The sequence below is a fragment of the Hyposmocoma kahamanoa genome, unplaced genomic scaffold (genome assembly GCF_003589595.1).
Source record: "Hyposmocoma kahamanoa isolate Upper Pololo Valley unplaced genomic scaffold, ASM358959v1 66, whole genome shotgun sequence".
NCBI lineage: Eukaryota > Metazoa > Arthropoda > Insecta > Lepidoptera > Cosmopterigidae > Hyposmocoma > Hyposmocoma kahamanoa.
This window is the reverse complement of record NW_020653854.1, coordinates 18,722,172-18,735,805: the sequence shown is the minus strand read 5'-3', so window position 1 is coordinate 18,735,805 and position 13,634 is coordinate 18,722,172. Positions and strand designations below refer to the sequence as shown.

Below are 13,634 nucleotides of genomic sequence, written 5' to 3'. Positions count from 1 at the left end.
TATCCTCTACCTCGCTTAATTTCAACTCTATATTTAATAATTATACTATAGACTTATAATAATAACGCATAGAATGATAGTTTCATATCAAACGAACTGTCACAAGTGAGGAAAAATCAAATTCATGTAGATTAGTTTTAGTAGTAGGTAAATTTTCGGTTTTAGTGAATATTTATATAAAAATACAAGTTGAAACGCGTTACTTCCTTGTGGAATGTGATGTTAGTATCTATTTTACGTTTGTCTGACGTATTTTTACACTCATTTACCGCACATTTCGTCAGTTTTAGCTAAAATTCTTGATCTGTTCGTGGTGCAAGTTGACCTTGAGCACTGAAGGCCCGCCCGCTCGTGTAGGCCCTTTTGGCGCGCTTCAATTTGCCTCACTTAGCGTGTGCGGACTAGCCTAGGTTTCTATGCGTTATTATTCTAAGACTACAGATATGTTTAAAGATTTATTACGAAAAAAACAAGTAGTTAATTATATTTAGGTACTTAACTAAATGTAAACAATCTTGTGGTGTCCATTTAATGAAATATACATAATATAAAATGATTTTTACTTACCTTCAAATACAAAATACAAATACTTAGCTTCATATGAAATTGCATGCCTATTTTTCTACCTATTGATTTGTAAAGCTAATTTTCATTAGAAAGATATATCAAGATTGTTTACATTTAGTTAAGTGCCTAAACAAATAGAATATAGGTAGGTATATCTATTTTGATATTTACGAAATATGTGTCATCGCAGCAACAATCGTACACTAAACCAATAAAACTGTTTAGCTATAAATGCTGTTATCTATGGTCAGCGCTACAAAGAGAATGGAGAATTCATACGGTTTGATATACATATAGTTGCATGGTTGCTGCTTAGAGATTTATTTATCCAACCGAATTTGCAAAAGCCGCAATGTATATCAAACCCAACAATGAATTCGTGAAAACTCAGAATAAGCCTTGATCTAACAAAGGAAAATAAGTTTTTGGTGCCATGCCCAGAGTTCAGTAGAATAGACTTTGTGTAAACCACAGTAGGTTTAAGTTCTGTTGCAGACCACATCGAATGATTTCCGCAGTATTTTGCAGCCCGCAGCGAACTAGTGACACGAATACAGTCCCCACAAAGTTTAAAACAAAATAAGTGTTACGGATTTAAAATCTTGGAATTCTTGGATAACAACTTTTGAGTTCTCTTGGAGTTGAGGTGTTGTTAGATTTTCTAATAAAAGTTTGCTCTGTAACTGTTTTTATGATGACATATATCTCTTCCTGAAGGAAGAGAGATACGTCAAAGAAAAGTAAGTGAACTTGGTGACTACTTCCAAACGCTAGCTTTGTAAAGGAATTTTAAAGAAAAGAAATAAATAAAAAGAAGCAAGTTCAAAGTATTGTAAAAAACTAGCTACCGAAATATGCAATACAAGTAAATTAGTATAGTAAATGGAGTAATCTAGCACGAATGGAATGAACGTGCCTCATAAAAAATTTAAATAGTTACTGGCCATTCTACGGTATTTGTTAGTTACCGCGACCGCAGGATGCCGAAATCACTAACGAACTTACTATTCGCAATTCGAATGCCAATCATCAAAACGCGGTTGAATGCCGCTGTATCTACAATTTATAGAGTACGACACTTTCTTGCTTTTTATGCAATTAATTCGTAACACAATGTGGCCAAATTTATTAGATTTTTTCTTATTTGTTGCTGAAAGCTCAGACTAGCCATTAATAGTATAAATTTCTGTGTAATAATTAAAATTGTTACTTTATGAATATTCATATTCTATTTATTGTTTTATCATTACATAAACTTAATTTCTCTACCCGAATAAAATATTAGTTGCAAGAGACATCTAGTGACATTGCGTTGATTAGACAGAGACAAAAAGGTGCCGCTACACATGTTTTGTAACGGGGTAGTTCTAGGATAATCGAGTATTATTTATTCACAACAGATGGCGTAGCATGAAAGCGAAATGGCATTTTACCAAATTCATTAAAAAGTATAAAAGGAAATAGAAATATGCTTGTCAAAAAGGAAATAATGTTGGTTACTTTAATTTCCACCATTAATTTTCGCATGTTTAAAATTCACATACAAAAGTGCATAATATTATTAATTGACTACATATTTCTTAAAATATTTGTAAGTACATTTACAAAAAAAGGGATGTGCCCCGCAACAGTAGAAAAAAATACTATGTTTTTTATGAAAATTTTAAAGAATAAACTTTAGTTTTTAATAGCGTGAAAAGTGTAATCTTATTATTATTTCATTAATTAATTCAACTTTTTCATAACAATGTTTTTTACTCGTCATACAAAAATAAAATTGCCGCATGCGAAATGTCACATTAATAAGGTGCATGTTTTTGTATTACAGACCTTGATTAAATGTAGTTTCTATAGTAAAGTGGTTTGATATATGGTTTCATAGTAAAAATTTCAGTAATATGCCAATAATAAAATGAGTCATACCGAATTACTTTTCTTTTTCGTTACGCATAATTTCCACTTTCACTTAATTTCTGAACTCATCCGTTAGATTTATGCATGGGCACCACTAGAATCATCCTTAATGGCTGTTGGTTTGGCGTCCTCGGCCACATTTTTCATGACTGTCAGACCAAACATAATGGTCAATACTTTCGTGACGTTAATATTATAATAAGGAACTTTTTCATGATAAGGTGCGTCTTGATTTATTTATCCCTTCGTAATACATGTAAAATAAGCGTATTACATTTGTAATATCAAGTTATAACAAACCAATGGTATTTAAAAACTGGGTTATAATCATGTTTGTACTATTATTTCGTAACATTTTTATATATTTCGTTACGTAACGGGATAAAGCTGAGTATACACTGTTATTACCCGACTTCGACAATGCAAAAAAGAAAGAGGCTGACAGTAGATATTTCAACATTATGCACAAAAATGATTGTAATTCTGATGAGTTATATGTAAGTATGTAACGAAATTGCATTTATCTAATAAATAGTTGGTATTTTAAAAAAAAATCTCCTTCCAAGTCCGCATAATCGACCAATTGACCCAAACTATAATTTACTTATAGAATATAAAAATGCCTCCAAAAACAAACTGAGTTACTTCAGATATCTGAACTTCCTATGGAATACATGCTGATGAATGATGAAGATAGTATCTACCTTTAGATTTTTAAGTACTAATTGCGGTAATTATGATTAGAGCATTAATTTTGTGATTTAAGTGTGGCGGCTTTGGACGCCGCCTATTATTACCGGCTGGCTGTGGCAGTCTCTTTGGACGAGAGTCGCCAAGGAGAGTGTCATACTTGCCAAAATATTCGATAGTTTTTTTAGTTACGTAAATTTTCATGTCAGCGATTGGAAATTGTTTGCCCGGTTTGATAAAAGTTATTTGTAAACCACGAAATAATATAATTCATTAAGTTCACGAGGCCGTTTTATTGTTCGTTAGGGGAGTGATAAATTCCCCAAATTGGTGACCCCGACGTGATTGTCTCGGTGGCCTCGAACATTTATGAGAAAATTCCGATGTGATTTTAATTTTACGTTTCTCAAGAAATAAAAGTTTACAAAAATATCAAACACTATATCGAAAGCCTTGAAGATGATGAGGAATACGAATTGAAGGCCTTCTTCTCTATAACGCCCGGCGAAATGTCCATGGAGGATCAGCTCCGAGATTCGGCTGACTGCGACTTGTGAGCAGTTACGTGCCAACGTGCGTTCTACGTTATCTACCGGTGGTCGGCAACGATGGTGCTCTACTTGTAATCAAAACCACAGATGGCCCAGTTTCTTGCCGGCCCCGTCGTTTGATAAAAAACTGGTAAACTGGCAGACGCTAAAAAAGAAGAAATTGAAGAGATGGTTCGCTCCGATACTGCAAGGCCTTCAGATAGTCCGTGATCATCTCCGCTGCATTTGACCTTGAAAAAGGACAGCACCTGGCGCCCTTGCCGCAGTCTGCACGCCAGGACCATTCCCGATCGTTACCCGGTGAGACATATTCATGACTTTGCTGACAGCCTCAGCGGAGCCACCGTTTTCAGCACCCTTGACCCTGGTAAAGGCGTATCATCAAATTCCTGTGGCAGAAGAAGACATTCCCAAAACAGCTATTACCACTCTCTTTGGCCTCTTCGAATTCCCATTCGTGATCTTCGGTTTGAGGAATGCGGGTCAAACCTTTCAAAGGTTCGTCGATGGGGTCACACACACACACAATCCAAACCCCGTGGATTTCTGTTTTCCTTATGTAGACGATATTCTCATCTTCTCTAAAGACGAGGCTCTCCACAAGGACCACCTGTGGACTCTTTTCCAGCGCCTTCAGGATTATGGTGTTGTTTTGAACCCTTCCAAGCGCAATTTTGGAGGAAGAGAGGCCCGATTTATGGGATACGTTATAACTCCTAATGGCACTCGCCCTCCTCAAGAACGAATCCAAACTCTACTAGATTTTCCTCCTCCCAAAACTGCGCAGGGTATGCGCCGTTTTCTGGGCATGTTAAATTTTTATAGACGTTTCATTACTCAGGAAGCTAAATGTCGGGCTCCCTTAATTGACGCTGTCGTTTCTCCAATGGCAAAGGCGCTAAACCATTTTCATGGACGCCAGGAATTCTGGAGCATTTCGTAGCCTGTAAAGCCAGGCTATCTAGTGCCACGTTATTGCAACACCTGATCATGGATGCAACTCTTGGGTTATTTACCGATGCATCCAGTGTCCATGTTGGTACTTGCCTTCAGCAACAGGTGGACGGTGCCTGGAATCCCCTCGCTTTCTTCAGCAGGAAATTGACTCCTTGGCAAGCTCAGTGGCCTGCTTATTATCGGGCGTTGCTGGCGGTGTACAAAAGCGTACAACATTTTCGCCACATTCTCGAAACACTGCACGTGACTATATATAACCCACTGCTGTACGCCTTCGTACAACGTCGTGAAAAATTACCTCCACCGCATCTGAACCAGCTATCTATATATTTATTAGACAATTTTCAACTGACATTTAATATGTTAGGTATGAAGACAACGTCGTCGTGGACACTTTATCCCGCATCAAGGCGATTTCACTCGAAGACGATTTCGACGCACTAGCTCAGTCTCAAATGTCTGATATAGAGTTGGCGAATATGCAAGAAGGATCGGCTTTGAAATTAGAACAGGTTTTGATCCCGGGCACCAACATCACTCTAATATGTGATACCTCAACCGGTAGTCCTCGACCTTACCTCACTTCGACGTTCCGTCGAGCTGCTTTCGACCGTTGCTATAACATCAGTCACACTGGTGCACCTTTGCGCTTGGTAGCAAGTCGCTAAGTATGGCCTAGCATCAAAAAAGATTTTTTTGTTGATCCTAAGCCAAAGATTTTTTTGATTTGTCGCGAGGTGTCGCACGTGTTAAATCACCTATTGGTCGGTTTGATCAACCAACCAGTCGATTTCGTCATCTGTAGATCGACATTATCGGCCCACTTCCATTTTCTAACGGTTTCAGTTATTATTTGGCCGCCATAGACCGTCATACACGGTGACCGGAGGCAGACAACAAATAAGTAATGAGAACGGACACTCTCCGCCGCTCCCTATCTTTAGATACCGCACCACGCCCCGCACATTGATGGTCACATTGACTGAACGAGTACAAGGCTGTCGGCGAGCCGTTTTCACGCTAAGACGGCTTTGATGTTTGAATATAGTTTTCATTTATTCATTACGAAATTTGTACATTAATATATAATATGATTTTACGTTACTATTTATAATGGTCGTGAATTGTGCTGTGTACGGCTGTTTATAATCATCTAAACGGTAACGATACAGAGACGAGTTTCTGTCGTTTTAGAAAGATGAAATGAAATAAATAAAAAATGTCTGAGACTCAGTCAGTTATTGTTTTCTTTAGTACAGAGTAATATATAATACAGATTTATTATATCAATATAATAAGACGCCATAACTTCGTGAGCTAGACAAGGGTTTTAGAATTTTCAATTTGTATTGCCGTTAAATATTACGTAGTAGATATACCTAATTATTAAGTAGGTAATGATAAAGTTGGATACGCAACGTCAAATACTTTAGTTACCTTATTTAAAGGTACCTGTCCAAAATATAACATCTTTAAATATATTTTTTTAAATAAATCTTCAATATTATTCTAGATAATGAACTAATGAAAAATATAAAATTATATCGACACAAATGCCTAAGGAACATATGTAATTATTACGATTATATTAGTAGAATCATAGATAACAGATTCGCGTGAGAATTTTCGCTATGTTGCCGCTCTGACTACGTAACGTAATAGAACGGGATAGTGATGTATAACCCTGCCACTTCACACACACATTCGCGCGTTTGCAGATAGCGCCTTGCAGTATGTAGTAGTAGTAGTAGGTAAATAATTTTCGTCCGTTATATGGAGTGTCCGGGGTGTGCCGGAGGCTTGGCCAATAGCGACAATAACTGCAGAAGAAGTATTTGACAAATTAGTGTCGGGATGGATTTTTCGTTTCGGTGTTCCTAGCATTGTCACTTCCGATCAGGGACGTCAATTTGTGTCGGTGCTATTTCGGCGACTCATGGATTTCTGCGGAGCAAAAAGAATTCACACCACCAGTTACCATCCTTGCGCCAATGGCATGGTGGAATGCCTCCATTCTCTGTTCAATGCAGCTCTCATGTGCCTCGCTGATACGTGGACGAGAGCATTGCCTCTGGTACTCCTAGGCATGTGGACGGCTTTTAAGGAGGACATCAATGCGTCATCAGCGGAACTCCTTTTACGGCCAGACCTTCCGCCTTTCTGGCGAGTTGATTCTTGCTCCTCCTAATCTAATCAGCCCCGCAGAGACGTCTGATTTAATAATAACCCAACTGAGACGTGCAATGGAGTCAATTCAGCCGGTTCCTGCATCTCACCACGACAGGCCTTCGTCTTTTATATTTAAGAATTTGGCGACGGCCACTTACGTATTTCTTCGGGACGACATTTCTCGAAGATCGCTGCAACCGCCGTACTCTGGAACTCATCGCGTCCTCAATATAATTGGAAAAGACAATTTCGCTAGACGTCGGCGTAAGGACCGTCACCGTCAACATCGATCGTGTGAAACCTGCGCACATGATGCTGATGTCACCGATGGCTTCCGAACCCCACCTGCTGTGCCACCGGCTGAGCAACCCCTGGCTACAGTCCCGCCACAGTTACCGTATTCAGTTCCCCCAAACACCACCTTCTCACCCGGCACTCTGTACAGGAGGCATGTGCGTTTTAAAGATTTTAGGGATTTTGTTCAATAGGATAATTTTTGTTTTTATGTTCGGTTTCTTCACATCGTGGGGAGGTGGCGTGGCAGCTTTAGACGCCGCCTAGTATCACCGGCTGGCTGTGGCAGTCTCTTTGGACGAGAGTCACCAAGGAGAGTGTCACACGTGCTAAAATATTCGATAGTATTTTTAGTTACGTGAATTGTCATGTTAGCGGTTGGAAATTGTTTGCCCAGTTTGATAAAAGTCATTTGTAAACCACGAAATAATATAATTCATGAAGTTCACGAGGTCGTTTTATTGTTCGTTAGGGGAGCAATAAATTCCCCAAATAAATAAGAAAGCAAACTGTATTTTCAAAAATGTTAATATTAATTTTAAGAAAAAAACGTATTTTTTTTATACCCAAGAGAGAAATAAATGTAGGCCATACAAATGTTTCTCCCGACCCCCGGGTCGAAACGAACCTGGCACTTCTGCGTGGTAGTCAAGCATAGTAACCGTTTGGCCACGGAGGCAGTTAATAACGTTTTTCTGTAAGTGGCTTTTAGCTATTTCAAGTTTATTTTATAACTCACGCTAAATAAAACTTCGAAAAGATATTGCTAAACGTATGTTCCATAATGTGAGCCTTCAAATTTATATTTTTCAAATTTTTCTGGAAAAATTTCCACTATTTGAAATTTTTCGGAAAATTACTCAACAGTAGTCGTATAGAACATGATGTGAGCCTTCAAAATTATATTTATCAAATTTTTCTGGAAAAATTTCCACTACTTGAAATTTTTCGGAAAATTACTCAACAGTAGTCGCATCACTAATGAATGTCATATGTCAAATTCCCTGCAAAGACTGGATAAACTACTACCCATGTTATGTGACCAATGTTAGAAGTCCGCTTTTGTTTTGCGTATGCAGGTAAACAAAGATCTTTTTAAAAGGCCAGCGTTAATTATAGCCGGGCGGATGAAGCAATAATGAGCAGACTGCGTGGATAACTAAAATAGATTTTGTACAAAATATTTTGTGTTCGTGACGTGTTATCGTAGAAATCGAACTTTAAACGATAGTTGCTGGGCTAAGATTAGTAACTTTTTTTGAAAAATATTGTTAAGTGACAAAAAACTGTAATGTTCACATCGTTGCTCAGCTCCTTGCTAACACAGGCCGACTGTCAAGAGGTAGGTAAGTTTACTAATGTATTCCGCGTGGTTTTAATTAGTAGAATCATTACTTAATGATAAGTAACGGCGTGTACAATTATTATCTTGAAACTTGATTAAACCATTTATTCGCAAGGATGCCCTTGAATCGTCCGCCCTTGAAGTCAGAAACGTCAGTTGATGCAGTATTTTGGCTGGCATGCATGCTGAATTCTACATACAAAGTCCTTGGACTGACTATTCACATTTCCTATATTTCTTATACTCATTCAGTTGAATTGGGCTGGAATTATTACCACAGCTTTGTTAGATAACCAGTCTAACCTCAATGACCTTAACCATTTATATATTATGATGAAAACAAGGAAATTGTACATTACGAGAATATCACTTCAAATGTGAATTAAATTTTTTTCTAAACAAGTACTCACCTGGTTTATTGAATGGAAGACAACCAATGAATTCTTACAAATTTAAATTCTGATTAACACATGTCATCACCATAAGAAATATCTGAAGATAGTAAAGCTCAAGACATTTAAATTAGTTGAGTACACATTTGATAATGCTTATCAGTTATGTCAACTGTTATACCAATCACCATCAATTTAGTTCAATTCGAGCCTTCAGGACAAAATGACGACGTCTCGTAGGGTAACTGAAATATTGTTACTTTGTTCCTTGAAAGAAATACTTTCAATATTTTTAAATCGTGTTTGTAGTTCTTTTTAGTGTGTGGTAAATAGTGAATTGAGTGATACAGAAATGTTTTTTGTTATTCAACAACTTATATGAAAATAGCTCTGATTTGTGCATTGGGTTTGATATATTTCACAATTTACTTTTGATTCTTTTTGTATGTGTTTTTTAAGCCAATAGATGTTGTAGTTGTGTTAATTTAATTCAAATTAGATCTTGTTTTGTCCTATATCTTATAGTCATTAAAAGGTACTTATCTTTTCTTACATAACTGGGAACTGGTATGGAACATGATTATATCTACTAACTATATAGGTATATGTTGAATGGAAAGTTACATATCATCTGAGATATGTGGTAGTAATTGTTAAATACACCATTATAAATACTGTAATTATTGCATAATTGTGATATAATGATAACCAAGATATATTTCATTGTCATATTAGAGATATGTATATACATACTCAAAAATATGTCATGGAATTTACCTCATAAATATGATTTAATAACATAAATATGACTGTTAACAGGATTAATTTTATATAAACTAACATTTCTTCTTACTAATTAATGAACACATCGGCTTTCAACAAAAATTCCAGGTTTGATAACATTTCCTATATTGAATGGCCATTGCATCGTAAGTATTGTATTTATTTAAAAATAAAGTGTCTTTTTCATTTTTTCATTAAAAGTTACTAACTGCTCACCTGAAATTTTTGTTCTTGTCAGTTAGTGACTTCTTACAATGAGCTGACAATGTACAAATATTGGTCATAAATGCTTTTAAAAATATCTGAAATATGAAGTAAAACATGCTGTACTGATTGCATCTATTTCGTATCTGTAGTCAAAATCAACTATATATATAAGAGCATCCATAACTGTCAGATTTGCTGGCAATTCTAAAAAAATGTAATACTACCCTAACTTTTTTATTCAAATAAAAAAGTGCACATTTGACCTCTGTTTCACCTGATAGAAAGTGATGATGAGGTTGACGATAACATGCACTGTCAAATGCAATGTCAAATGAATGGAAAATAGATGTTTTTGCAAGTGAAAATATTTTTGTTTTAATTTTCGAGTTGTTCCAATACATTGACATCTTTTATACTTAAAATAGGAAACAAAATATTTTTTAAATCTGAAATAATAAAATAAATTAAGTGACATTAAAAATTTTTAGCAGTTTCTACTGCATATGATGGGTTATCAATCTGTTTGGTATTGCCAATAAATGTTATGTGATTTAGGTGTGATTATAAAGCCCACTTGGAACCATTAAATATTCATAAGGAATGTGGCTCAAATGCCTTCAAATTCATACTTCATATTTTATTTATTAAATTTACACATATAGACTTGCATTTGTATCTTTATTTAGTAGTGGTTTTTATTTCTTTTCAATGGCCATTCTAAGAAATTATTACTACAGTGTTAACTCCCTGTTAACATAAGCAATTAGCATTTGGTATATTTACGGCTTAATCCAAGTGCATAGTCACACATGCCGTAGCACTAATAATAATATTTTTCTGCAATCACAATGGCATTGATCTATACAGTTTTGTATAGCAGCAGCAAAGCTTAACCTATAATGTGTTAGGTCATTTTGAGAGAGCCGAAACTGTAATACAGAGTGTTTTTTTTTAAATGGGACAGTATGGGGAAATCCGAAACCAGAGAAGATACAAGGAAACGGTCTTAGGAACCATTCTATTCTATTTCCTTAATGGCGGCTTTAGGCTTGGGCCAGTGTCAGTTTTGATTAATGTTGTCAGTTAATATTGGTCAATAACGTCAACGTTTCGCTAGCAGCATGGTATATATTTTTAGATGAATCTCTTGGACCGAATGCTGTTGTGGAGATCATACCTGGGGATCATACCATAAAAAAACAGTCATGGACAAATAACGGACTAAAGCATTATATTATTAGAGCGTATAAAATCACACAAAATGTTAATAAAGGGAGAATACACATAAAGAAAGAGGGATTTAAGGTTAATAGGACGAGGAATGAAGGAAGGAAGGGAACTTACGAACCATTACCCGTCTTTTTTTATGAAAACAATTTTGACATAGTCAATTTTTTCATCAAGCGTGAGTTGTCCATAAAAATGTATAAAATTTATCAAAATTTTGTTTGTTGTAATTGACTTGGTTTCAAGGGATCATTTCATTGTATGGGACAAAAAATCGCGACTGCTGTTGGTCAAATTACATAAAATATTTTTCATACAAAATGAATAAAATTGATTAATTTTTTTTAATGCTAATAGACTCAGTTTCTTACAAGGATGATTCCATTGTAAAGGAAAAAAAATCGGAACAGCAGAACTTGGTCAAATTTCATAAAATATTTGTCATACATAATTAATAAAATTGATACCCGAACGGTCGTGACGACGCCCGAACAGTCGCGTTGACAACCGAACGGCCGCGTTGACAACCGAACGGCCGCATCTACGGCAAATCGGCTTAATGCGACAAGTGCGGTAAAACATGATCACTTCAAGCCGATTTTGCGTTGATAAGTGTGGTGATTGCTTTTATTTCTCGATATCTAACCATTTTGTTGAATGGTATAGCCAATCCGCTCAAAATACTTCATATTAGTTGTATCAGGTATTATGTAGATAATGAGCACACTTAGATAACTTAGGCAAACACTTAGATTAGGTTACTGCGCAAATATTTTCAAAAATATTTATTAATTTCAGTTATGTATAGCCTCACTTATAGTGAGTGTCCTCGCTTATATCCCTGCACCCTGCCGTTGCTCCGTAACTGCTTCAAAACAGGGGGTCTACTCCCGTCGACTAATTAATTAGTAGTTATTATCAAAGTTAATATTATTTTATAATCTACTCGTATACAGGTTGACCTGAAACTCGATACATTCCTTCTAAGGGGTGAAAGTAGACTTAATTTGAAGCCAATTTAGTCATGTATATATCCTATCCAAAAATGAGTACTTTCGGAGATATTGCAGATTTTAGGTTTTTAGTTGTAAATCCCGATTTTCAGCTTCATTTTTATTTTTTCTCAAAAGTTTCTCTCTATTTCTTGTTTGTTTTTGCTTATCTGGTAGTTATTGAATCAAAGTTATTGTTTAATAACAAGAGTTTGAATAGTTGTTGAGAATATTTGTTGTATTTGGTAAGTCTAAAAGAAATAAAATTTTAATTAATATACTGAGCCACATCTAGTATAAGCAGTGGGCGTAGTCTGTTAGTACATCCATGGTTACGCTTATAGTTAGCACCTGAGATGGTGTTGTCTGTTATTATATTAGCATGCGGGTAAAACTTTATTATTTTATAGTTGGAACTACCGTCCTTGTACGCTTTCTAAAGAAAATTGTAATAATATGTTTCTCTGTGTTCTCATGTAAGTGAGTTATTTATAACTCTTAGTGAGAATAAATGTCCTAAACCACTTATCTCCGTTAATAGACAAAATATAAAATAAATCTGCTTATGTACGTATTTTGTAGGCAGTATACTCAATATAACAGTATAACGCTCATGTTTGAATGTTATTTTGAACGTCTGTGAGCGAGGTGAGATCAAATTACATAGGTGCATAGCGAGATGCAATATTTATGAATGTTGCAAAAATTTTATTACCCTGAAAACTCGACCCTTACACAAAACAAATCACATCAATACCTCTAATGACACACTACGCCAACCTTATTTTTTGGTCTTTTTCTGTTATTTTTGTAAACAGCCATATTTATTTACTAACATTATGCTCGTCGAATTTTGTAAAAAAAATAAAGAAAATGAAACAAAATTCGAAAAACGAACAAAAAAAAAACGAATTTAGTGAAAAAAAAGTAACAAAAACAAAATAAAAACAGAACAAGTCCAAAAATTCAGTTGGGATAGTGTTCATTGGAGGTATCGACATGGTATTCCAATTATTTAGTTACTGCTTATTTGTGTGCACCATGAACGGCAATGAAAATATCAAGGCTGGTCGACATTTGACAGATTTATATTAACGTACTTGATTTGACCACTAAAATTTAAGCATAATTTACATTTCAGTGACATAAGAAACCATGTACCTAACCGAATTAAATTATAATTATGTACATAAATGTACCAAATAGCCAGTGCCCTCTCGCAGAATGCAAAACTTTCAAGATAAATTTGATGCATGTTCATTTGTGTAATTAAAATCGATCTCACTGGCACCCGATAAGGCCAAGGCCGAGCCCTTGTGAGATAATGTAATGCAATGCGATGACCAAAATAAAGCCCTACAGCGGACACTAGCTATTCAATGTAGCAAACATACCAAATTCCCGAGGATTCCTAGACAAGTGTAGATTACAGTGTTTCGTAGGCAAAGAAAGAAAACCAAACTATCTTTAAGCCATTAGGCCAAAGGGCTATTGCTATCATTTATTTTTTTCGTAAAATGGTCAACTTTTTTGAGGTTAAAAGAAC

At 35.6% G+C, this 13,634-nt stretch overlaps 1 protein-coding gene across 2 annotated transcripts in view; it reads left to right on the top strand.

Annotated features, from left to right (window-relative positions):
* The first annotated feature begins 3,639 nt into the window (after window positions 1-3,639).
* The window catches only part of LOC113231719 (calcium-binding mitochondrial carrier protein Aralar1), a 35,235-nt gene continuing 25,240 nt past the window's right edge, over window positions 3,640-13,634 (top strand). The window contains exon 1 of one of the 2 annotated variants that reach the window (XM_026466202.1): window positions 3,640-4,022. Coding sequence is in view for 1 of the 2 variants with exons in the window: in XM_026466201.1 (XP_026321986.1) it covers window positions 8,434-8,484 (51 nt within the window). In the remaining variant the exon portion in view is untranslated. Of the gene's footprint in view, window positions 4,023-8,247; window positions 8,485-13,634 lie in introns of those variants that run through there. The other variant, XM_026466201.1, reaches the window with a different exon arrangement.